At 47.7% G+C, this 25,147-nt stretch overlaps 1 protein-coding gene across 2 annotated transcripts; it reads right to left on the bottom strand.

Moving 5' to 3' along the window:
- Window positions 1-9,614: 9,614 nt before the first annotated feature.
- On the bottom strand, window positions 9,615-18,388 carry LOC144250520 (cocaine esterase-like). Of its 2 annotated transcripts, XM_077793387.1 has the most exons (12): window positions 18,287-18,388; window positions 15,692-15,896; window positions 14,639-14,780; window positions 13,787-13,920; window positions 13,448-13,706; window positions 12,921-13,019; window positions 12,501-12,641; window positions 12,312-12,392; window positions 11,932-12,079; window positions 11,412-11,549; window positions 10,857-10,929; window positions 9,615-10,417 (listed from the first exon to the last, which is right to left on the bottom strand). In XM_077793387.1, the coding sequence occupies exons 1-12, from the start codon at window positions 18,360-18,362 to the stop codon at window positions 10,231-10,233; spliced, it is 1,683 nt and encodes a 560-aa protein (XP_077649513.1). In that variant the 5' UTR covers window positions 18,363-18,388; the 3' UTR covers window positions 9,615-10,230. The 2 variants fall into 2 exon arrangements, with proteins under 2 accessions (XP_077649513.1, XP_077649514.1); XM_077793388.1 differs by lacking the exon at window positions 12,921-13,019.
- Between the last annotated feature and the right edge of the window lie 6,759 nt (window positions 18,389-25,147).

The following is a 25,147-nucleotide window of genomic DNA, read 5'->3' as shown; positions in this document are numbered from 1 at the left end:
GGCCAACAGTGGCCTTGGGGAATGTGCAGTCAAGTGTGGCCTTGTCTTCTCCCCCTCGCAGGACTCCTATTAGTCCTCTTTCTGTTCCTCCTACTAGGACCATGCCTGTTAAATTGCTTGCAGAAGTTCCTGCAAGATCAGATACACAAATTCATCAACTAGTTGGTCAATCAACTACTTCTCCTTCAAGAATACCAGCCCCTGACTCCCAAGACAGAGCCCTATGACTCCTGGTCAATTGTTCCAACTCCAGAGACTCTGCCCCACCTAAAACCCTTCCTGACCCACTTCATAGGAATGAGATTCTTTGTCCCTAACCAGCAGGTAGAAGCTACAGAAGAAAGACCATCACCCTCTCAACCCTGTATCTATAAAAACAAAAAGGGAAGATTATTGGCATGAGATCAATATTGGCATCAGATCTGCCATTTGAGGTTGAGGGTCATTTTTATTTAGGGACTCCAGAGTTTTGATTTAGGAGCCGTTTTACTCAGGGCCTCCCAGGTTTCAATTTAGGAGCCATTTTATCTAGGGACTCCCAGGATGCGATTCTGAATGTACCTGCTCAAAGGTTAACCCCACCCCAGCCCATGACCCAACCCTTAACATTGCTTGTTGCTGCTCCCTAGGAAGGACAGCCTTGTCAGTTTGCTCCCTGCTACTGACAATAAATTTCTCGCATGGGATTCCAACGTGTGGTGTGGTACTTGGACTTCGCATTTGTCCTTTCAGAGAGGTTTCTTGCTTTGTACTTGTGATCCTCCTTCCTCAGACTCCTGAGTTGCTGGGATTACAGGTGTGTGCCACCATGCCAGGCTGGGCATCTCGACTTGGAAATAACCTTGCAAACTCTGAATAATTTTCTGTGGTTTATAAGCTACCCACAGCGTGATGATGTTTGTTACAGCAGTCTGAATGTACCAAGATACTAGGGCTTTAGTAAACAGATTTCTAGTCTAGTCTAGAGGTCAATGTCAGAGATGAGAATACATGTGACTTGCTGAGAAGTAGATGTGGGATTTTGACACTCAGGTGTGGGCAATATTCTCACAGTATAGCTCTCCTCTGAAGAGTGTCTAGGTGCTTGGAGGAGAGAAGACAGAAAGTACTGGGAGGCGAGGTGAGAAAGGGAGGAATATACTCAGGCTCAATGGAGGACAGAGGGCATCCACTGGGTTCACCCATCCACAGCTTCCTGGGGGGATTTACTGAGTGTGTCTAATGAGAAAGGATCCAAGGCAGCCTGGGCAATGACCATCATGAGGTCAGTTCTTCATTAGCCTTGGCTGAATGGACAAATGAAGAGTGGATAAAGAGCTATGTGAATGAGAGGGTCAACCCTGGCTCCAGTGTGGGCAAGAGAGGACAACACAGACAGACCCCACCTGCACGTAGCCCTTCCCTTCCTCCCTCCAGGAAAGTTCTGGAGACCCTGCTGTTGGAGTTCAGTCACTGCAAAATTCTTCTGCTGTTGGAGTGGAGTCACTCAAAGATTCTTCACCAGAATGCCTAGTGAGGCCATGAGAGTGGGACCACTGCTCTTGAGACCCCAGAAGTGTAGAGTCATTGGCAGTGTGCAATGCCAGCAAGGAAAGCCACAGGCCATGGCATGCAGCCCAGGAGAGCAGCCATGTGGGCTGCAAGCAGCATCACCCCAGGGGCAGGGCTGCCCAAGGCCCTGGGGACCAGTACCTTGCCCTGTGTCTAGGAGGCTAGACTTGGAGTTTGGGGATCTAGTGTCTTCTTTGGTTGTTTTCAGACTTGCTGGGGGTCTGGGAGCCCTTTCTACTTGCTATTCCTCCTTTTTGCCACAGAATTGTCTGCCCTGTGGCTGGTTCAAGGCTGTATCCTGAAACCATGTAACTTGTTGGAAGTCATTTGCCTTGTGTTTCAGATGGGACTTGGGACTTTGCACTTTGGAGCCATGCTGGCAAGACTACAGCCTTTGAGGACTATGGGCATGGAATGACTGCATTCTGCATTGAAAGGAGGATGTGAACCTTGGGCGGCAGGGGCAGAATGGTATGTTTGGATGTGGTTTGCCCCTCATAGATCCTGACCATGGATGACTGGTCCCCAGACTGGTGGTACATTTCAGAAGTAGGACCTAGTGATCTGCTCAGGACAGCCCTGTGAAGGGATTAATGCTAGTCTTTCAGAGTGGATTAGCTCTCACAGGAGTGGATTAATTCCTTTGAGGTGATTGTGAGTTTTTCTAAAAGAGCAAGTCTGGGGCTGGGTTTGTGGCTCAGTGGTAGAGGGCTTGCCCAGTATGTGTGAGGCACTGGGTTCAATTCTCAGCACCACATATGAACAAACAAATAAATAAAGGTCCATCAATATCCAATAAAAACATTGTTAAGAAATGCAACTCTACCTCTTCTCTGTCTATTGCTTCCTCTTTCACCATGTGATCTCTCTTCCACTAAGTAATACAATGTCATGCCATTGCCATGTTATGACATAGCTGAACGTCGTTAACCAAGACCAAACAGAGAGGGTCACCTCGGCAGAGGTAAATAAATCTATTTTCTTTATAAATCACCCAGTGTCAGGTCAGTTCTATTGTTTTACCACCCCAAATAGAACTAAGATATGTTCCAAGTCAAAAGGCACATGCACATGTCTGTAATCCCAGCGACTCAGGAGGCTGAGGCCAGCCTCAGCAAATTAGCAAAGTCTTAAGCAACTTAGTGAGATGCTGTATCAAAATACAATGAAAAGGGCTGGGTGACATGGCTCAGTGGTAAAGCAACCTGGGGTTTCACTCAGTACCAAAAAGGGGCATGGGTGGTACGCACCTCTTCCCAGTAACAGGCTGCCTACACAGAATTCCTTACTGGGGGAAATTTCTTTTCACATAATGTACACAGACAGCATCCCAGATGCCTCAGGTATGTGTTGTGACAGCCATGGACAAAGTCTGCTAAAATGTCCCTGATCAGTGACTTGTTAAGTCAACAGCACATCATCCTTTCCACTGGATGGTGAAGGAAGCTGCACCATGTAAGAGTGTGAGGTGACTCCTGTGTTAGGAAGGGGAAAGCATGGTGCCCCAGAGGGTGAGCTGTGGTCATGTAGATGGAAACCAGGCATGAGAAAAAAATCTCTCTCTCTCTCTCTCTCTCTCTCTCTCTCTCTCTCTCTCACACACACACACACACACACACACAGGCACACACACACTAACACACACACACACACACACACACACACACAATGTCCTGGGCATTGAGTGTAAGACCCTGAGTCCTTGATGTTTCCTGTGAAGGAGCCAGGACTGGTGGGGACAGAAGAGGGTGGAACCCAAATCTGTGCTCTCCTGTGACTTGTTAATGAATATTTCTGATGGGTGAAGCCAAGACAATATTTATAATGGCAGCCAACAGTGAAATGGGCAGTACTCCTTGTCTAGAAAGTCCTAGTGAATTTTGAGAGGAGCCTGGTCAACAGCAGGGAGGTGGGAAAGACCCTCTGTGGGTGTGCCATGGGGAGAGGTGAGTGTGGACTCCTCCTGGGCAGAGTGGGGAGGATAAGCAAGAGATAGTGGGGCCCACACTAGAAGCCCATAAGGGAGAGGATCAAGGGCCAAGGACAGCCCAGGCATCCTGCCAACCTTGCCTAACTTCTGATGAGGGCCTAGATGCTGCCTGTAGGCTCAGAGCCTTTTAACCATGGCCCCAATGGCCAAGCCACATCCTTTTTTAGTTCAGGTGCATAAAGTGACAGGAGCCCATTGACATCCCACATCCCCTTTAGGACACAGTGCCTGGGACTTCTGTATTTCCCCCAAAAGACAAGTAACCTTGCCTGGAGCCCCATTGAGAGGGCCAGGTCACCCCTCTGGCCAAAGGCATGACCTAGAGCCAAATGGCAGCAGGAAGGGGTTCCTAAGTGGCTGTTTTTCCCATTGGCAGCTGGAGCTCCAGCACAGCCAGCACACAGTGTCCTGAATGCCCGTCCAGAGATAGGGAAGGGGGCCCTGCTCTTCTGGGTTCCTCAGTCTCCCCTCATACCCTGCCTTCTCCTTGGTTGTGGTGACATCAGGTTGACTGACCCTGTCTGCACTTCAGAGGAGTCACCCTGGCATTAGGTGGACACCTGGGTGGCTGCACATTCCCCTCTGTCCTCTATGATTTCCACCATCCTCCCCCTCCCTGTCACCTATCCTCCTGAAGCCTCAGTCTCTTCCTCTGCACCCTTTGGCTGATGGGCCTCCAGACTCTGCCCCCCCCAAACCCAAACTGAAGCCTCACCCTGTCCTTGAAGGAGGAGCAGCAGGACCCCCCAGGCCATGATGCCCAGCTACCCATGAAGTCTGTGCAGCCACATGGTCGGCTCCCAGGGCTGTTTCTGTGCTGTTAGGGTTACTGTACTTCAGAGGTCAGCACAGAGAAGGACCTGGGCCCAGGTGGATTTTGGACCCTGCAGGGAGGAGGCAGAGCAATGAGAGGTGTCCTGCAAGCTGGGCACTGTGGGAGAGCCACTCTGTATCCGCACAGGTTACAGAGTCAGTGGGTACTTAGCAGGACAGGACTCTGTGCCTCTTAGCTGCTCTGAGATCCCAGGAACCCATTCCTCACCCCTGGAGTCACTAACTTACTGTCCCAGCAGCCACTGGCTCTTTTATTCTACTTGTTTTTGCTGCTGTGACCCAAAGACCTGACAAGAAAAACAAGGAAATGGAAAAGTTCATTGGGGGCTCATGGTTTCAGAGGGCTCAGTCCAAAGACAGGGGGTCCATTCCTTAGGTCTCTGAGGAGAGGCTGAATATCATGGTGGAAGGGTGTAGTGGAGGAGAGCTGCTCAAGACATCATACCAGGAGGCAGAAAGAGAGCGAGCTCCACTCAACAAAGACAAAATGCATACCCCCAGGCCCTCCCCAGTGACCCACCTCCTCCAGCTCCACCCTCCAGGGCTACAGTTACCATCCAGTGAACCCTCATCAGGGGATTAATCAATGATTGGGTTAAGGCTCTCATAACCCGATCATGTCACCTCCAAACTTTCTGGTATTGTCTCACATATGAGCTTTGGGGTCACCTTCTCTCTAAACCATAACACTGGCCCATGAGGGTGTTGGGGTGGAGAGGAGGGAGCAGTGGGCTGTAATTGGAGGAGCCAGAAGGGCTTCTGTGATGGGACGCAAAATGAAGATCCCCACAGGTGAGAAATGATGACTTTGGGTATGGAGGGGACTGCCTGAGCAAACTGGGCAGTGTGACTATGCCTGTGGTACTGGGAAGTCCTTCTTCCTCTCAGCATTCATAGTTTCCTGAGTTCCCTCCAAGATCCTTGTAGTCCTGGTCTGAGGGTCTGTGTAAACCTGTCCCTATTCGGTCCTGCTTGCTCTGTTGAAATACACTGGTGACTGCAACTGTGACACTTCTTAAGAACCCACCCCTTTGGGCTGGGGATGTAGCTCAGTGGGTAGAGTGCTTGCCTTGCATGCACAAGACCCTGGGTTCAATCCTCAGCACCACCAAAAAGAAAGAAAGAAGAAAGAAAGAAAAAAAGAAAGGAAGAAAGAAAGAAAGGAAGAAAGAAAGAACCCACCCCCCTCCACTTCCTCTGTCCCCACCCTGTGGCTTCCCCTGAGGACAGCTCCCTCTGAGGTTGAGTTTACTGTTATTTATGCACCTGATAAACATTCTGAGGACTAGCTGCACAAGACATCATACCAGGAAGCAGAGAGAGAGTGGACCTGTGGACGTGGAAGGGCTCTCTTGGGCATCTGGGGCTGCTGGGGAGACAGGACCATAACCAGGAGATGTCAAATCTTCTAGAATCCTGCAAGAACATAGGGAATACAGCAGGAGACAGGAGTGCCTGCTCTGCCTGACTTCCTGGAGGAAGGGGTGGGGGCTGCACCTCAGATGACCTTCAGTACCTTCTCCTAACAGGCCTTGACTTCTTTATTCTAGCCTGGGTTCATTCCTGCACACCAGGATAGCAAGTGTCTTTATTGGTGCATTTCAAGGAGTGACAATATTCCCAGGTGGCTGTATCCTTGGCTTCTCCTTGACTTCTACATAAAGAGCAAGGTCTGTTGTTAATTCAAAGTTTTCCGTCCAATGCACTGAGGTCCAAGCCACTGTCCCAGCTCCCATCCAGGTGGATGCTCTCTCTGTATTCCCCTGACCTAGTTCATAGCTGGGGCTGTGCAGGTTGAGATATTCTAGCTCCTCCTGGTTCATAGTCATGTTATAAGCTCCTTAATGTCAACTGAAAAACACAGTGCTCCTTCCTAACCTGGAAGTTGCTGTCTACCTCTTGGTGAAGGTCCCCAAGCTAATAGTAAAACCCTGGAATGAAGAAGAGTCTTCAGAAAATTAGGGTATGTGGGGGGTGGGGTGGGGTGTAAAAGTGACATATATGTAATGATCTAGAGAAAGCCTGAGAGAACAGAAGAGGAGAGAGAGAGCGTGAGAGTGAAAGAGAGAGAGAGAGAGAGAGAAGAAGATTGAAGCAGAAGCTAAAAATTCAGGAAAATATCTGCAATGACAAATCCCTGCTACCGTCCTTTCCATCTCATCAGGTTTAAGACCCCCTAAAAGCATGTTTTGGTGAGAATATGGAGCATCTGTCACCCTCGTATTGTTTAATGAGATAAAAATAATATAGTCATTTTGGGAGTTAACTAGACATTGTCCTTAAAAGTTCAGCCCAGAGCTGGGAGCACTGGCACATGCCTATAGTCTCAGGAACTTAGGGGGCAGACACACTAGGATTCTGAGTTAAAGGTGAGCTTTAGAAACTAAGCAAGATCCTCAGTATCTTAGGGACACCCAGTCTCAAATTAAAAGATAAATAAATACAAAATGGATTGGAGCTGTAGTCAATAGTGAAGCAACCCTGGGTTAAATTCCCAGTACCCTGTCCACCAAAAAAAAAAAAAAGAAAGAAAGAAAGAAAAAACAAGTTTCACTCAATCTCAGTGATTTGACACAGTTTTTTTTTTTTTTTTTTTTTTTTTTTTTTTTTTTTTTTAGTTTTCTGCGGACACAACATCTTTTGTTTGTTTGTGGTGCTGAGGATCGAATCCGGGCCACACGCATGCCAGGCAAGTGCACTGCCGCTTGAGCCACATCCCCAGCCCAACACAGAGCATTCTTATCTCAGAGTTTCACCAGAAAAAAAAAAAAAAGAAGAAGAAGAAGAAGAGCACATGTCCACTAAGTGATTTCTGAAAATATACACCACAAGTTTTATGTAAAATAGCCTAAGCCAGGCATGATGCTACCCTTATTGCAATTCAGGTACTCAGGAGGTCAAAGGAGGAGGATTGGAAGTTGGAGGCCAGCCTGGACAAGTTAGTGAGACCCAACTCAACTAAAATAAACAGGGATGGATATGTAGATCAGTTTTATAATGCCCATGGGTTAAGTCTCCACGAATAAGGAAAAAAATAATAATAAGTGGGAGGAGGACAAATGAAGTCATTCAGGTGTGCATCAACTGGGAACGGCTTAAAGTGTGGCAGAAGTATTCATGCAAGGCCACTCCTGAAAAAGAGAAGAAATTGCAAGTTCAAAGCCAGCCTCAGCAATTTAACGAGGCACGAAGCAACTCAGTGAGATCTGTCTCTAGTAAAATAGAAAAGAGGGCTAGGGGTGGGACTCACTGGTCAAGAACACCTGAGTTCAATCCCCAGTACCCCCCGCCACCCCAAAAAAAGCTCTTAAAAAGCTACTGAAGGGGCTGGAGTTGTGGCTCTCTTATAGAACACTCACCTAGCACGGGTGAGGCACTAGGTTCAGTCCTCAGCGCCACAGAAAGATAAATAAACAAAGGTATTGTGTCCATCTACAACTAAAAAATATTTTTAAAAGAAAAGAAAAACAAACAGCTACTGAAACTATTGAAAGTCTGAAAAATACTCTGAGGACCCACTCTGGGAAGCATCCTGTGCATGCTCAGAACTGAAAACCATACAGGGGCATGTTTGCAGCAGGAGCACAAGGAATGTTTTCAGCACAGAGTGGAAGGATTATGCACCAGTCCCTGTACACTAAAAGGAACTAAAATGTCTTTTCACCTCTGCAGAGATCCAGTCACCCAGGCTTACTGCTGTCCTCGTCTGCCCCCTAGTGTCCAGGATGGGCAACACTGCAATCTACATCTTTAGCCCTAAAGGCCTTGGTGCCCTGTGGTGGGGCTTAAATGCACTGGGTGAAAAAATTAATAAATAAATAAATAAATAAGTGAGTAAGTAAGTAAGTAAATAAATAAATAAATAAATAAATAAATAAATAAATAAATAAATAAATAAATAAAAGTACTCTTTGAAAGAGGAGAGTTTCTCTGCTGGGAAAAGTGGTCCCTCATGGGGGCAAGTTGGTGAGACGGAGGGTAAAGGGGGAGTCCCAGGGTCCCTGGAGTAAGGGACACAGCCTTTCCATGACAGAGAGAAAATGCTTTGGAGGAACAAAAGGGCATGTTGAGCTTCATTTGGCACTTTTGATTACTGAGATAAAAGATGAGAGGGTTTCTAGTGGAGGGTCCAGAAAAGTTTAGGGACATCAATGAGGTGAGAGGGAAAGTCAACCACATGCATGCCATAGTGAGCAGGAGGCTGCAGAGGGAATTCTGAAAGATTGTACAAGGAGAGATCCTCAGGGAGCCAGGGACAAGAATCCCTTCTGCTATGTGTCTGGACCTCCTGGCATGTCAAGGCCTCTTCCAGGATACACCCCACAGAGAAACATCTTCACAGCTGTGTTGTGATTGTGTCAGTGTGGGGCTCACAGTGTCTGCAGAGCCACAGAGAATGAGAGGCAACTTCAGGAGACAGGACCCTGAGGACCCCACCTGGCTCTCCAGGATGCACCCAGCTGGCCGAGGCTCCAAAAGCCAATGGAAAAGGCCAGTCCTGCTTCTCATAAGGATGGGGCCAGTCACCTCCTTCGGACAGAAATAGATGAGTATATCCATAGAGTTAAATGTTAATGATGAATGACATTTAATCTCCAGGTGGACTCAGGGATATGGAACTCTGGTTTTGTTTCTAGCCTGGGTGTTTTAGATGTGGGAACTCTAAGTGTTTGGCCTGAAAGTTTTTGTGCTGCAAATTATACATTGAAAGCCAGTCTCCATGGGCTGGGGATAGAGCTCAGGTAGTAGAGTGCTTGGCTAGCCCACACTAAGCTCTAGTGCATTAAGTTCTAATGCACTAAGCTCAATCTCCAACAACGACAACACACACACACACACACACACACACACACACACACACAATGCATAACTAATAAAATCAGTCTACTTCTAGGGCTTTGATTGAAAAAGAAAGAAAGAAAGCCAGTCTGAAATGATGAATCATTGGGAGGGGACAGGGTTTAGGAACTGTCAAATAGTCCCAAGAGAACTTGTTCACCCCTTCTGCCAAGTAAGGACAGAGTGGGAAGGTGCCATCTAGAAACCAAAGCAAGACCTCCCCAGACAACAAATTGGCTAACATCTTTATCCTGGACTTGTTATGTCCAACACAGAAGACAACACATTTGCATTGTTTATGAGATACCCAGTTTATTGTGTTTATTTGTTGATATTTTGTTCTTAGCACTGTGATCAAAACCAGGACCTTGTGCATGCTTGGCAAGTACTTTACCACTGAGCTACTCTCCCAGGACTTGTTGTTTTACTTTGAGTTCGTGTCTCCCCAAGTGGCCAGCCTGTGCTACATATGTAATTCTTTTCCCTCAGCCTCCTGAGTGGCTTTGGTTATGGGCATGTGCCACTGTGCCAAGCTAGGTTATTATTGGAGTTGTTGTTGTTGTTGCTGTTGCTGTTGTTGTTGTTACAGGAGCCTGATGGAGTAAAACCCTGGGGTTTGTGGTGTCCAGGTTTTCTACAGAGGTCCCACTGGTATGAGAAACATGTGGTAAGTGCTGAGAGGTGGGCAAGAGGTTCAGAAAAGTACCAGCACCACTTCCTAAAACTTCACTGTGAGCATGGGAGGGTGTGGCTACTGGGAGGAGGGAATAGATGGGGTTGTAGGGAAGGAGAGGGGTGGAAGGGAGGGAGGGACTCAGGCACAGTGGGATGAGGAGGAAGGTGGGCTTACATTGGGAATTAATGAGTGTGTCTAACAGGAGAGGAACCACGGTCGAGTGGATGGACGAATAGCTATGTGAATGAGTGGGTCAACCCTGGTTCGTGGATGGGCATGTGTGGGCACCACAGGAAGATCCTATCACATCTAGCACACCCCTCCCTTGATGACAAGGAAACTAGAATTCTGTGTGCTTGTCCTCAGCTCCCATTATCTCCTTGATCTTCTGAGGCAGGGTCTTGGTCCAGAACTGCAGCCTGTGTGCCTTCTTGGCCTGGCCCACAGCAGGCTGGATGTCCAGCTGCAGGTACTGCTGGTCATGGTCAAACAGTGGCCAGTGGGGTAGGCCCTCTCCGTTGGGATTCCTGTGCACATGCCATCCCAGCAAGGCAGGGTGAGAGTCAGTCTGAGCTCTGTTGAACTCAGACCTGACCTTAAACCCCAATTATGGACAGGGTAGCCAGCCACGCACACAGAGGTGTTGAGAATGGGGAGAGGTGTCCTAATGTAGGAAAGTAATGACCTCTCAGTTGTGTCATTCCACACAGGGCACAGCAACCTGGCCTGTGTTGCCCTTTCCTGTGAGAGGCTGGCTCCCATGGTAGCCCAACACTATGGCTCACCCTCTGGACCACTGTGAGAAGAGACCATTGACCTGTACCCAAAAAGCACCCTCTTTTAGTGTGGGTCTTCCCGTTGGGTAGAGGGCTAAGATGTGATGGAGGAAGACACACAATAGCTAATGGGGTCACTTCAGACAAGGGGAGCAGTGGAGGGCCCGTGCCCCCAGGCAGATTTTCTCACCCATTTCGAGCAAAGTTGCCCCAGTACTTCATCATCCTCCTTTTCAGCAGCTCCTCCTCCTCAGTGAGCTCAACTGTGGGAGGAAGAAGCAAGGGTCCAGGTCCTGGCCAACTCCCCATCCAGCTGTCCACTCCTGTGCCACACTCACCACCCCAGCCCCAGGCTTGTGTCCCTTTCCTATCACAGAGTCCTGGGGCCAGGCCCTCTGCTTGCCCAACCTGCCTTTACTACTCCAAGCCTTTAACTGAATCAACACTGGGCTCCTCTTTGGCATAGAAATTTCCTTATTTGGACACTGTGAAGTCATTTAAGAAATGACTTGGCTTTTACCCAACCCCCTCTTCTCCTATGCTAGATACCATGTTTGATGTGAGAACAGGTAGAAAGAAGCATAGATTGGAGTGGGAAAGGTCTAATCCTGGAATGACCTGTTGAGTTGTAAGATGGTAGACACTGGATCCCATGCTCTCCCTTACCCCAGTTCCTCATTGTACCATGAGAGTGACTGCCACCCTGTACCCATGAGAATGCTCCTGTGGAACAAGGAGAACTCACCACTGATGCCACTGATGTAGGATCCAAAAACAAAGATGCACTCATCACTATGGTCAGCCTTCACGTGTGGAGGCCTCAGGTTTGTAAGGAAGCTGGGTGGATGCTGGAACTCATAGAAATAGACAGGAGCATGGGAACCTGGAGGGTGGACAGGATGTGTCACTCTTGGTGACAAGATTCCTAGGTCCAAAGCTGGCTTGAATCTTCACAGGGGCTTGGAAGCCCAGAATGGATCAGAGGCAGTTAGAAGGATTTTGTTAAGTCATGTCTTGGACTTCCTGGCTGTATGGTGACAGGCAAGTCCTTGAATGCCACTATCTTATTTCCCTCCTCTGTAAAATGTGTATGATGTCTATGTCTCACTCTAGCCATAAGGATTTACTGAGATGAGGGCGTTCAGGTACCTGGGAACAGGGTCTAGATAAAGACATGTGTCAGGACCTGACACCAGACCTCACCTGGGACCCACAGCTCTGAGCTGTCTCCTAGGAAGCCAGGATTCAGGTTCAGACACACTCACTCTGATAATGTGCTACTTGGAGTGCAGGCATCACAAACATGAAGTCCGCCATCATCTCCTGTAACTGGAGTCGGAGGGTGTGGGGGTCCTCGTTGTCTCCCATGTACTCCTCCATCAATAGGTCAGCACATTCGGCAGGTAACATCATCTAGTCCAGGGGATCAGGGAGAGTCATGTTAGACAATCTCTGGGGCAGGGAGGCAGGAACTTGAGGGTAGGGATTGGTGTTTGGGATGTGTCAGGGAATAGGGTAATGGTGTCAAGCTGTGCAGTGGCCCCACTCACAAATTTACATAGATCAACATTTGTTCCTGTGGATTCCTGAAAAGGAAGAGTGTCTGGCTGCACTCTTGCCTGGACCAGGACCCCAGGAGTCTCACCCTCTGTGTCGATATTCTCTGCAGAACAGCTCGCATGGTTTCTCTGTCTATGTCGTTCTGCATTTCAGGGGGGCCCAAGTACTGTGTGGTGGAAAGATAGTATAGAGTCGGGGTGAGATGACCAGGAGGTATGAAGTCCAAACCCACTCCCACCTGACACTATCAAGGGGGTTTGAAGAGGAGACTCACCATGGGAAGGAACCACCCATACTCATCATTGGTGACACCAATGATGCTGGGAACCGGTTGAAAATCAGCAGAGGCCAGAAGCTCCTGGGGGTGCCTGGGTAGGAAGGCCCCATCCACCACAGCAGAAATGATCTTGAAGGGCTAAGGGGGCATTCAAAGTCCATGATTATGGGAAGCAAAGTCTCTTTTCTAACGACACCTGAGATACTTCCAATGTATCCTACTCATCCCATGATTCTCACACCAACATTCAGAGATTCTACACCTGGTTTAGCATATTTTTATCTCAATTCTCATCCAGAACTATGAGGATACAAGAAGACCAAGCCTTGGAAATGACATCATTGTTCCACAGTAGAAATCACTGTACTTTCCTTACACCATGACCCCTGTCTCCTCACTGACGTCCATTCAGCCCACCTTGGTAATAGCCAGCATTTCCTGTTCACTCTTGCCCCGCAGGCAGGTCACCAGGGCCGCTGACTCTACTTGCCCACAGGCAGACAGGTTGGCCACCATCTGTAAAGGCACCAAAAAGAGGCTGAATCATCCGACAGACAGGGAGGGGGTTGCTGCCTAAGGTCTCAGCTGTGTGCAGGTTACCCATAAATCTCAAAGGGAGCCATGTGTGTATTGCAGCAAGTATGAAATCCTTCCACCTTCCCTGAAGCTCAGGTGTCAGCCAGAGGAGCCATCACACCTGCTTACATGGGTCTTCTGAGGAGGAGGCTCCCAGGTGTACCTTTGCAGACCCTAGATCAAAATCAACCACTTGAGGCAGAGATGTGTGGATTCTGACCTTTGAGATCCTCAGGAACCCTGGGATGGTGGCCAGTTCTGGAGACACCTGCATAGTCTTTGTTTTCATGGAATAGATACTGTGGCAGAGGTTCTGAAGTTGAAGGGTGAGGCAGCAGATTTGGCGTTGAGTAGTAAAGGATACTCACTCTGGAGACATCTTTAGATGAGCTGGTGATGAGGTCAGGCAGCAGGGCCACCCCACTCTGCATGATGGCACCATGGAAGAGACCTTGGGACATTGGTGACACCACAAGCGAGGACACACTAGTGCCACCTGCAGACACGCCAAAAATGGTGACCTGATCAGGGTTGCCTCCAAAGTGGGCAATATTCTGCTGGACCCAGTGTAGGGCGGCCACTTGGTCCAGGTAGCCCCAGTTGCCAGTGGCATGCTGGTCTCCAGTGCTGAGAAATGGAAAGGATGATGATCAATGGATGGTCCTCTGTCTACTCAGCCCTCATTGACCATCCCTGTCCAGGCTCACCTGAAGAAGCCTAGAACTCCCAGGCGGTACTGAGTAGTGACCACCAGTACATTTTCAGTGGCTGCCAGAATAGAACCATCATACATGGAAGCTGAGCCCATCACCAAGCCACCACCATGGATCCAGACCATCACCTGGGAAATCAGGAGATATACCATGTGGTAGGCACCGTGCCCAATCCCATCATGGCTGATCCCCTAGTCTGAACACCACTTTGGCTGTGTAGCTACCCACACAGAACTCTAGTAGGACTTCATGACCTATGGCACTCATCACAGAATAATTTCAATTTGGAAGTTCAGGCCTCCAATACTTTGGGGTCGTATCACCAATTAGAACCCGGATCTATTTCTCTCAGAACTACTCTGAAAGGAAAAGAAAAGTGATGATTCTGTTATTACCCCACTTGAACATTAATTTAAAGTGTCATCTAATCTCTGGCTCCCAAATTAATCGATGGTCATGGAATGTAGTGACTGCAAAATTGCAGATTTGATCACCTGAATGAATCTCCTGCATACAAGCTGGTGAGTTGATCAGTGGGTCAGAACATTTGGCCTCTGAGAGCATCCAGGCTCTTTGACTCCATGCCTAGGTCAGCTTCCTGCCTGCATAAGAGGCCTTCTTGGAGCTGATAGTGAGAAACTTTTCATGGTAGTTCACACCACAGTGGTGGCCAGCTGAACTTGTGACTTCCAGTGTCATTGGTATTGTTATGTAGTACTTGGGGTCAATCCCAGGCCTTCATAGCATTGTGCTAGGTCTCTACCTTGAACCATGTCCCAAGCCTGCTTCTAATGTTCTCCCCAAAATGTTCTCTCACCCTTCAACTGACCATGACTTAACACTCACAGGCAGGTTAGAGCCCTCATGGGCATGTGCAGGTGTGTAGATGCTGAGGTACAGGCAGTCCTCTGACATGGGGACGGAAGGCAAGTTTATACTCCCTAGGTTCAGAGCCTCTAGATTCAATGCATCTGCATTTTGCAGACACCTGGTGACAATGGAATACAGTTATTTCAGGGGCTGAGCAGTGGTCAATCCAGACCTTAGGTCCTGACTGGATCCCAGACAACCTCACTCCCTGCCTTCACTGGTGCCTTGCCTCACATGATCCTTCTTTCAAGTCATTCTCCACTGAGTTCCAGGCCACAGGCTCAGGGAAGCAGGGATGATCCCAGACCCCCAGGGAAACACAGGCTGCATGTGTTGACATTCACTTCTTATCCCTGTCCCCATTCAGGCCTGGAACAGCATAGGTATCCCCACACAGGTGGTGCCTGAGTGGATGGAGGTTAGTTCTCACAGAAGGGTAATGGGGCATCCCACAGCCCAACACGAGACTCTCAGAAAACCTCACCCCTCCACTAAGTCTTGAGCTGTAAGCCCATGCCCCTTTCCCTTGGCCCTGTGGGTGGGGTCCCCAAGGAGTCACCACTGTTACCCTCCTCAGGGATCTGCAGCATGGACTGCTGGAGTCAAGGTCGTTTATAGGTTCAGAGAGCCAAGCCGACCCTCTCCCAGACACATCTCCCCTGGTGGGAGAGAGCCCCTGGTGTAAGCCAAATCCAGGGACATGTGTTTCTGCCCTTGTGTTCAACACCTGGAGCTAATGCCTGTTGGGTTCCAAGCTCTGAGGCAGGGGCCTGGCAGGTTTACTCCTGCATTAGAAAAATGAATGTGGGAATTGCCCCAATGCAGAGGGATATATTTCTATACATTTGTTCATTTAGGGCGGGGTTTCAAAGCTGGTACATTAGGTTGCTAAAAACACATTAGCACTGGTCTACAGCCTCAGGCCTTGTAGTACAGTGTAGATAATGAAGCCACAGTAGCCTGGCCCAGGACTCGGAGTACCCACCCCAACCCCAGCCCTGAGGTTTCCCAGACCCCAGGAGAACTTACATGGCTGGGTGGGAGGTCCCATCCCTCACACCACTCCAAGGTTCAGGGGGCTCAGGGGCTGCAAAGCGCAGTGGTCCTACAGGTGGCTTGGCAAAGGGAATACCCAGGAAGGTGTGGACCCGCACATCGGTTTCCTTCACATGGACAAGGCTGCCCCGCACCTGCCCGGTGTGGGTGGTTCGAATAGGGCTGACTGAGTCCTGGCCTGTGGGCAGACAGATGCACTTCAGGCTCAGGTCTGCCCACTCAGCTGCTGGCCTGCAGCACCTTGGCCTGGTTGGCCCTCCTCAGCTCAGCCTCGTGGAAGGAGCCTGATCTGTCAACATTCACTTCAGAATATTTCTGCCCATCCGTAATTCCTATCCCCACCACAACTATCACTCGAAAAGGTCACAGCCTATCTCTCCAGGCTCACCAGGCCCCTGTGACTTGCCACCATCCTTTAGCCCTAGCAACTTCAAGAAGAATGTCTTTTGGGCTGATGGGGCAAGAATGTCCATTGCACTAGCTGTGCCAGGTCATGTCACCCACTGGGAGGACTGTGGGAATGGAACTAAAGATTTCTATCCTTAAGGATCTCATACTTGATGGGACAAGAAATGACATAAAGAAGCATCATTCATGTAAGGAGATACGAACGGTGAGCTATGAGTTCAGGCCATAAAACTCTTGTCCCTCCTGGGGTTGGTCATCAGGGCAAGGAGGCAATGGAAAGTCAAGCTAGATATATCTCGCTTGTCCAAGCCATGATATTTGTTAAAAGTTGATGGTGGGCATATGGGGTTTATCTCCTCTCTGTGTCCCAGAATAGGTCCGCATTTGGGTGCTGTGCAGCCCTCAGGATGCCCCAGTCCTCTCTGTGCTTCAGGGTGCAGAGAGTTAGGCAGTCAGGTCCACAGTCTCCTGTTATTGTTGACATCGCCACAGCTCCCACATCACTGAAGCCTTCCCTCCCCCAGGCTCCAGTTCTCACTCTAGAGCTTGGCAGATCTGAGCTGGTTTCCATAAGAAAACGTTAAGAATTCCAAATCTCCTCCTCTCTCCCATGAGATGCCCCAGGATCTGATGTTTGATGCTACTCGGTACAGGTCAGGCCAGGGCAGCATCCACTCACAGGACCAGAGAAGGAAATTGGCCAGCATCCCTCCAAGTCCAAAGACACACTCCTGTCCCTACCAACATGCTGTCTCCACTCAATGCCTTGCCAGAGGGATCTTGGTCCATGTAACTCATGTGGCCGCTGCCACTAATGCCTGATATTAGTTACTACAAAGGACAAAGCCTGTGAAATACTTCTGCTCACACTCTGCTGACATTATATAGCTGCTTCCTTGAGGACAAGCCCTGCATGAAACAGCAGGAGGAATCTACTCATGTATATATGGAGTGGTATGAAGTGTCCTCATGTCCAGATGTGGAAAAGGTCACAACAGAAATGATGGGTTTGTGACCATTTAGTTGACAGACAAAGATGAGTAGTGTGTAAGACCTGGACCCTATTCAAGACCTAGATGGGCCTGTGGAAGAGCCAGGACTTGGTGGACAGAAGACTGTGGGGCTCAATTCTATACCCTCTCATTACTCAGTTTTTTTTTTAATTTTTCTATGTGAGGTAAAGAAAAAAAAGACTGTTGAAAATAGAATCTTTCAGTGAAACTAGAAAAATCTTCCTCTTGAGAAAGTTCTGGTTCTCTGTAAGATGACAGGTAAGAGAGGAAGCCTGTCAGCGATGATCCAAGGGGGACAGGTGAGCATGGATTCCTCTGTGCAGATTAGATTAGGAAAGTTGGGTCTATGTCCAATGCCCACACTAGGAGCCTTTGCGGTGGGAGGGATCCAGAGCTGCCTACACTCCCTGGGCATGGTACTCTCCTGCCAACACCTTCTGATAAGGGCCTAGAGATTTCTAGCAGGTACAGAGCACATCGCCTTTGTCCTAGAACAATCCAAGCCATGCCAGTTCAGGTTCACCAGTGAAAGGAACCCAGCAGTCATTCAGATCAGTGTTGAGAAGTGGTACCACAGCTACTGTAACCCCTAGGGCCAGTAACCTTCCTGTGGACCCTGCGGAAAGTGCCAGCACTTCTCTGTCCAAGGGGTCAAAACACTCAGAGCCAAATGTAACCAGACAGCTCTTCTTATTGCTGTTGTTATTATCCAAGGGTGAGTAGTAGCTACAGCCACAGCCACACACAGGAGGGAAAGGTCCCTGTCCCTGTTCCTTTGCCAGAAGGCTTCTGACTTGCCCATTCCCTGGATTCCATTCCCACAGTCTTCTGCCCACCTAGTCCTGGCTCCTCCACTGGCCCATCTAGGTCTTAAATAGGGTCCAGGTCTTACACACAACTCATCTTTGTCTCTCACCTAAATGGTCACAAACCCATCAGAATCCCCTCACACTAGCTCACTCCTCCATGGGGGTGTCCCCATGCAGCTCTGACCCTCTCTGGCTCACCCTCCAGCCCCTCATCCCCTTCATCTGTCTCCTCGACCAACTCCCCCGCCCTGGTGCCTTCCCTCCAGGCTCAGGCTCTGTCTCTGTGCACTTTGGCAGATCCAACCTGGTCTCTACCACCCTCCCCATGGCAGCCTCACCCTGGCCCTGGATGAGGAGCATCAGGAGCCCATAGGCCACGATGATGAGCCAGGCAGGAAGTTGATGCAGGCACATGGTCGGCTCCCAGGGCTGCTTCTGTATTCCTGTGCTTCACCTGGAAATGCAGAGCAGCATTCTGCCAGGTGGAATTTGAACCTGACACTGAGAAGGCTGGGAAATGGGTGGTGCCCTGCAAGGTGTGTGCTGCAGGAGAGTCACTCTGAACTCTCAGAGGTCATGGAGGCAGTGTGCAGCGGGCAGGGCCGTAACCCTCTTCGTCCCTTGGCCACTTTCCAACACTCTGCAGACCCTCTGAGATCCAGGACCCTCTCCTCACAACCTGGAGTCACTAATTCTCTGTCCTTGCTGTCACAGGCCCATGAGGGTGTAGGGGAGGAGAGGAGGGAGCAGAGAGCTGGATGTAACTGGAGGAACCTGAGGGGCTTCTCTGAGGGGGCAGAATGAAGATTTCCAGAGATGGACAAATACAGGTGACCTAGCTGGAGTGTGGGGAACTGCTTACACAGTGGCAGGGAGGTGTGACTGTGACCTTCAAAGCTGACTGGGTGCCCTTCAATTGTCCCTAACCTTCTATACACCATCATCTGAGAACATCTGAGGGCCTCTTCCTTCTTATTCTGGCCCTAATTTGAAGGCATTTCTGTAGATACCCCATCAACACATGACCAAGGTCCCTTCTACAGTCACTTATCCACTGGAAAGATATGAAATGAGTACCTGCCCGTCCAGGGAACTCCCAGGGATTAGGTGTCTCTGAGAGATTCTGAATCATCCTGAGCCCTGCAGGGGTGAATGGAAGCCAGTGTGGGTGAGGAGGACCTGCTCAACCTGACTTCCCTAATGAAGGGGTGTGGGGCTCAACTTCAGGCAGCCTAGAGGTTTCCCTGAAAACCATCCTTTGCTTGATTCTCCCCACCCCCCATAGGCTCTTACAGCTCAGTGTTGTGTCCTTCTCAGCCACTTTGGGGAGCAATCAGTTTTATCCAGATGTCAGGAGAAAGCATGCTGAGAGCACTGCTTCTCCTTGACCTCCACCCAATCAGTATGGTTGCTGTGGATTCAGTTCTTCTGCAGTATCTTCTGCTCCCAGCCATCTCCCAGCCCCTGCCTGGCCAGATGCTTACTCTGCCCAGAGTCTCCTGATCTAATTCATAGCTGGGCTTGGTCCTCCTCCCAGTTAAGTCCTAGTATAAGCACTTTTGTGTCGACTGGACAACATAGTGCTTCCTCCTAATCTGGAGTCTGCTAGGGTGAAGGCCCACATGTGCTCTGCCATTTATGGCACCATCTTACAGAGGCCTTGGCTTTGACAAAGACCAAGATAATAGAAATAATGAGAAATGAAGAAGAGTCTCAGCAGCATATCTGTGTATGTGTTTGTATATATTATATCTTATACATATATAGAGATGAGAGAGAGAGACAAAGAGAGAAAAAGAGAGAGAGAGACTGAGAGAGAGAGAGAGAGAATGGAAGATGGAAACAGAGTCTAAAAGTCAAAACAAACATCTGCAATGAGATCCCCCAAGAGGTCCTTTAAATACAATTTGATCTAAGACCATCAGACCAAGTGTTGAAGAGGATATGGAGCAAATGATACCCTCAGTTGCTTAGAGATGCAAAGTGACAGAGTCCTTTTGGAGAAGAGTTTGTTATTTCCCTTAAAAGTTCCACACACACTTACTATATGACTCAGCAATTGTCCTCTCAGGTCTCTCCTCAACAGAAATGACACCATGGGTCTATATAAATAATTTCTGACAATATCCCTAAGAGCTTCATTAGAATTAGTCAAAAAATGGAAGTCACTCAGATGTATATCAACTGGTCAATGAATACATATTGTTGTGTGCCTACAAGAAATGCCACTTCCCAGGAAAAGGAATCTGAGATCTGCCTGGATTTCAAAAATAGGATGTGAAGTGACAGAGTCATTCCTAAAAGTGTCCATTTGCATCATATTTGGGGCAAGGACAACTAGAGGAACCCAAGCAATTAGGTGACTGCCTTAGAGCAGGATTCAGGGCAAGGAAGGACTACAAAGGGGCATGAGGAAGTTTAGGAAGTGAAAGAAACTGGTAAAACTTGTGGTGGTGGTGTTTGCCTATCTTACATATTACCTCAGAGTGAGTAAATTGTATACCCAAGAGATTAATTTAATTGTATATAAGTTATTCCACACTGGGCTGTGAATGAATGTAGCTCAGTGGTATAGTGCTTGCCTAGCAGGCCAAGGTGGTAGGTGTGGTCCCTATCACTGAACACACTCACACACACACACACACACACACATATCACACTAAAGCATTTAAAAAGCTATTAAAAATCTAGAAAATATCATGGAAACCCCTTTGTATAATAAAGTGTGCTTTTGAAGAACTAAAACATGGAGGCATGTTCACAGAAAATGAGTAAATGCTATAAGGATGCACCCATCAGTCTTCACCAAAAGGAAAGTCTTTCCTGTGTTGGATTCCTCCAGGCTTAATGTTAACCTTGTCTGTGCCCTGGTGGCCCAGATGACAAAACGGAATTTTCATTTTTGCATGAAATTCATGAAGGTCTTGGTTTGGGCTTCAATGAAGTGAATGGAAACAAGAGGGTCATCTCCTTTGGGAAAATTGGTGCCACTGGAGGGCATGTCAGTCAAAGGTTGGGGAGTGGGGCACACCCAAGGTCTTTGGGATGAGAAATCCAGCTTCTGAATGTCTGAGAGAAAAAGATTTGAGGGAACCCAGAGGCACATTGAGCATTATTTGCTACCTTTGTACAATGAGAAAAGATGAGAGGGTTTTTAAAGGAAGGGCCAGAGAAGTTTAGGGAGAGCAATGAGGGGAGAAGGAAAATCAATGATGTGGATGCCATAGTGAGTGGGGGATGGTCAGGAGGCTGCAGGGGGAATTCTGCAAGGCAGAAGGACACCTTACTGGAGGGAGAGGTTCTCAGGGAACCAGGGACAAGAATCTCTTCTCTGGACCTCCTGAGCCTCCAAGGCCTCTTCCAGGACACACCACACAGGGAAGCATCTTCTTGCTATATGACTCAGTGTTATAGTCATGTCAGTGTGGGGCTCATAGTGTCTGCAGATTTACAGGGAATAAGAGCCAACTTCAGGCGACAGGACCCTGAGGATGCCCCTTGGCTCTCCTGGACATACTCAGCTGGCCCAGGCTTTAGAATCAATGGAAAAAACCCAGTCCTGCTTCCCACAAGGGTGGGAATGGAAATAGATGGGAAAGTGGTTGTTTTAAATAGGAGACATTTTCCAGTAGTTTGCAAATTTGGTTTCTGAATCTTGGGTTGTAGGACCCTTGTGCTAGGGTCTCAAAACTTGTGTCCACCCAATTCACACATTGAAACCTAATCTCCAATACGATGGTTTTAGAAGTTAGGTTCATAGCTGGGCGTGGTGGGCCATGATTGAAATCCCAGTGGCTCTGGAGGCTCAGACAGGAGGATGGGGAATACAAAGCCAGCAATGTTGAGGTGCTAAGCAACTCAGTGAGACTCTGTCTCGAAATAAAAATAAATAAAGAAAATACAAAATAGGATTGGGGGTGTGGCTCAGTGGTTGAGTGCCCCCAAGTTCAATCCCAGGTACCAAAAGAAAAAGCATTAGGATGAATAGGAAAACACTGGTTATTGTGATGAGTTCTTCTTCCTCCAATGTCTAAGTCTGAACACTAGAGAAGGGCCAAGGCAAGCTATAAAGGAGGTTTTATTCAAAAAGTAGTAATACAGACTTCTCCTGGGAGAAAGAAGGGGGCCATAGCTGGTGGTATCCTGATATCCCAAGATGGAGAGCATCCTGCACCTTTTAGACATTTTAGACTTTCTCTGTTTTCCTGCTCTCTTCCCCCTTATCTCTTGCTTCCTGACGAGGCCCAGGAGATGCTGTGGAATGGCCAAAAGGGGAGAAACAGGTGGGCTGCAAGGGACAAGGTGGAGTGTTGGGGCACGAAGGAAGCTGCAGCCCAGGGGACCTTAATTAGCAGCTCCCTGTCTGTTCAGGGGGTGCTTCATGAACCCCCTTCTAGGAGGGGCAGTATAGGCAGGAATCCTGGTAATCAAAATGCTCAGGAGGCATTTCCATTCCAGTCTCCCAGGAGTGATCTCCAACTTTCTGGACTCCAACTGGCCTCCATTTTCTTCATTGACTCTATTACCTATCTACATTGACTGTCTGTCTTTAATTCTGGCTTCAACATGGTCATGGGAGGCATTATTTGTCTCTTATACCATGTAATGACTCAGTGAGAAGGTGCCATCCATAAGTGAAAAAGCCAAAAGCAAGCTCTCCACAGACTCCCAACCTGGTAGCATCTTACTTTCTTTGTCTTTCTTTCTTTTTTCAGGACTGAGGTTTGAACCCAGGAGAACTTTACTACTGAATTACATCTCTAGTTCTATTCATTCTTAATTTTGAGCCAGTATTAGCATGAGATCAATATTGGCATCATCTCCGCCATTTTAGGTTGGGAACCATTTTATTCAGGGCTTCCCGGGCTTTGATTTGAATGTGCCTGTTAAAAGGTTCACCCCACCCCAGTCCATGATGCAACCCCTAAGCATGCTTGTTGCTGCTCTCCCAGGAAGGACAGCCTTGTCAGTTCACTCCATGCTACTGACAACAAATCTCTTGCGTGGGATTCTGCTGTGTGGTGTGGTCCTTGGACTTTGCGTGAACCTCATGAGTGTCCTTTCAGTGGTGCCATGACTTGGATTGGCTCTCCCATGGATCTTCCTCTCCCTTTGGGACCTGAGCTGCTTTGGGATCCTATCCTGGGTCCTAGGACACCCTCACCACACACATTCCATTTCACTGAACGCTGGATTTCTCATCCACCGCCAGCTGATTCGGGTAAGTTCCCCTGCCTTTAGTCAATTCAAAGGAACTGCGGGTCCCGAGAAGTGACCATGGAACACCCGGTGCTCCTAGGCTTCCCTTTGGTCTGGGACACCCCCAACTATGGCTTCCAGAGCTGTGGTTGGTCCCTACCATCAACTGGGTCCATAGGCTCAGAAGGTCTCACCCCTAGCAAAAGATCTCTCTCTGGGTCTTGGTTACTCTTTGGGCTCAAAGCCCTGGTGCCAGGCACTGAGAACCCCTAAGGGCCTTAGCCCCAGCTGCCACCCTGAGGTCAGCTCTTCCTCATTCAATATGCTCCTCCCTAGGAACTCTCTCTCTCCCTCTTGCCATGGGTGCAGCCGCCTCTGCCATGCCCTGGACACCCTTGGGTTGCCTTTTAGCAAATTCAGACTCCCTCCACCTTACCCCTGACTTAAAGGAACAGAAACTAATTTGTCTCTGGAACCAAATTTGGCCCCTCTGTACCTTAGACAATGATTCCAAATGGTCACTTAACAGCACTCTAGAGCCCAACATTTTTGATGAAACTTTTTAAATTTGGGGAGCGCTCTGGGAAATGCAAAGATATCCCCCATGCTCAGGCCTATCTTTCCTTCTTTCCAAACTGTCCCTCTGCTCTTCCTGTTCTCTGGCCCAGGTTCTGCTGGCTCTTAAACTCTCTCTTCTCGCCCTCAGGACCCTGCTTAAACCCAGACTTTGACCCTAATGACAAACCCCTCCCTACCATTCTGCTCTGACCCCTCTGGGACCTCCCTCACCTACTTTGTGTCCACCTGCTACTCCTTCTTGCTCTCTCCCCTCTACCCAGCCTGCACCTTTGCTTCCCTTTGTGAAGTAGCAGGGTCAGAGGGAGTTGTCCAGGTACATGTCCCTTTGTCCCTTAGTGACCTCTCCACAATGGAAAGGAGGCTAGGGTCTTTCACCTCCAGTCCCACAGGGTACAGTAAAGAATTCCAATACCTAACCCAATCAGAGGATCTAACTTTCCATGATCCTATCCAACTGTCTCCTACCACTGAAAACAAGGTTACTGAAAATTTAAATTATCCCAACAGGTATAATTCTATATACTTGAATATTGTATTTTCATGAAATGGTAAACAAATGAGATTCTCTATTCAAATAGGTCCAAAAGTTTTAACTGTGTTTCAATTAGAGTACTTTAAATAACAAAGAATTTATTTTCATTAAAATGGAATAATTTGTCTAAATTCAGAAATTTACAAGGATTATTTTAAAAAGTAAATATAAAAGGATTTGTTTAAAGATGGGAAAGAGAAATTAGAAGGCTTTAGTTATGGAACCATATTTAATAGAAGGAAAAGAAAATGTTTCTGGATAAGAAAGTCTTTCTGTGATGAAGTAAATAAGAGGGTTTAACTCAGTGATAAAGAGATCTGTATAAGTTGCATATATATATATATATATATATATATATATATATATATATATATATATATGAAAGAATCAGTCAAAGCTATTGAAGGTTTTTTCCTAAGGTCAAATATTAATATACTGATATAAACCAAAGTTTAATCTACATGTTAAAATGACAAGGATTTTTTTAAAACATTAATTTACCCATAACATTGTGTTTATAAGTTTTACTTTTTAGAACAAATAACTTGAAGGAATTTAGGTAAATACAACTGTTGAACAACAACTGTTACAAAGTCTAAGTTTTCATTAAAAGCTAAATTTGATTAACATAAAAACATCGATATAATTATGGTGATATTCCTCTTCTTTGTATATGAAATATGTTCTTATCTTCCAGGTAAACAAATCTTTAAGGTAGAAGGTTTAAAAGAACATTATGTCAAGCTGGTGTTCTACAAACTAAAGTTGTATGGTAATTTTAGATTCATAAGAATAACAAATTTCATTGGGGACTTATTTATATCATTTAATGTTCTACAACTGGAGCTGTTATCAGTAAGATACATAAAGCTTTATGTTACTTTTTACA

The sequence above is a fragment of the Urocitellus parryii genome, chromosome 15, assembly GCF_045843805.1.
Source record: "Urocitellus parryii isolate mUroPar1 chromosome 15, mUroPar1.hap1, whole genome shotgun sequence".
NCBI classification, from domain to species: Eukaryota; Metazoa; Chordata; class Mammalia; order Rodentia; family Sciuridae; genus Urocitellus; species Urocitellus parryii.
This window is presented reverse-complemented; position numbering and strand designations above follow the sequence as displayed.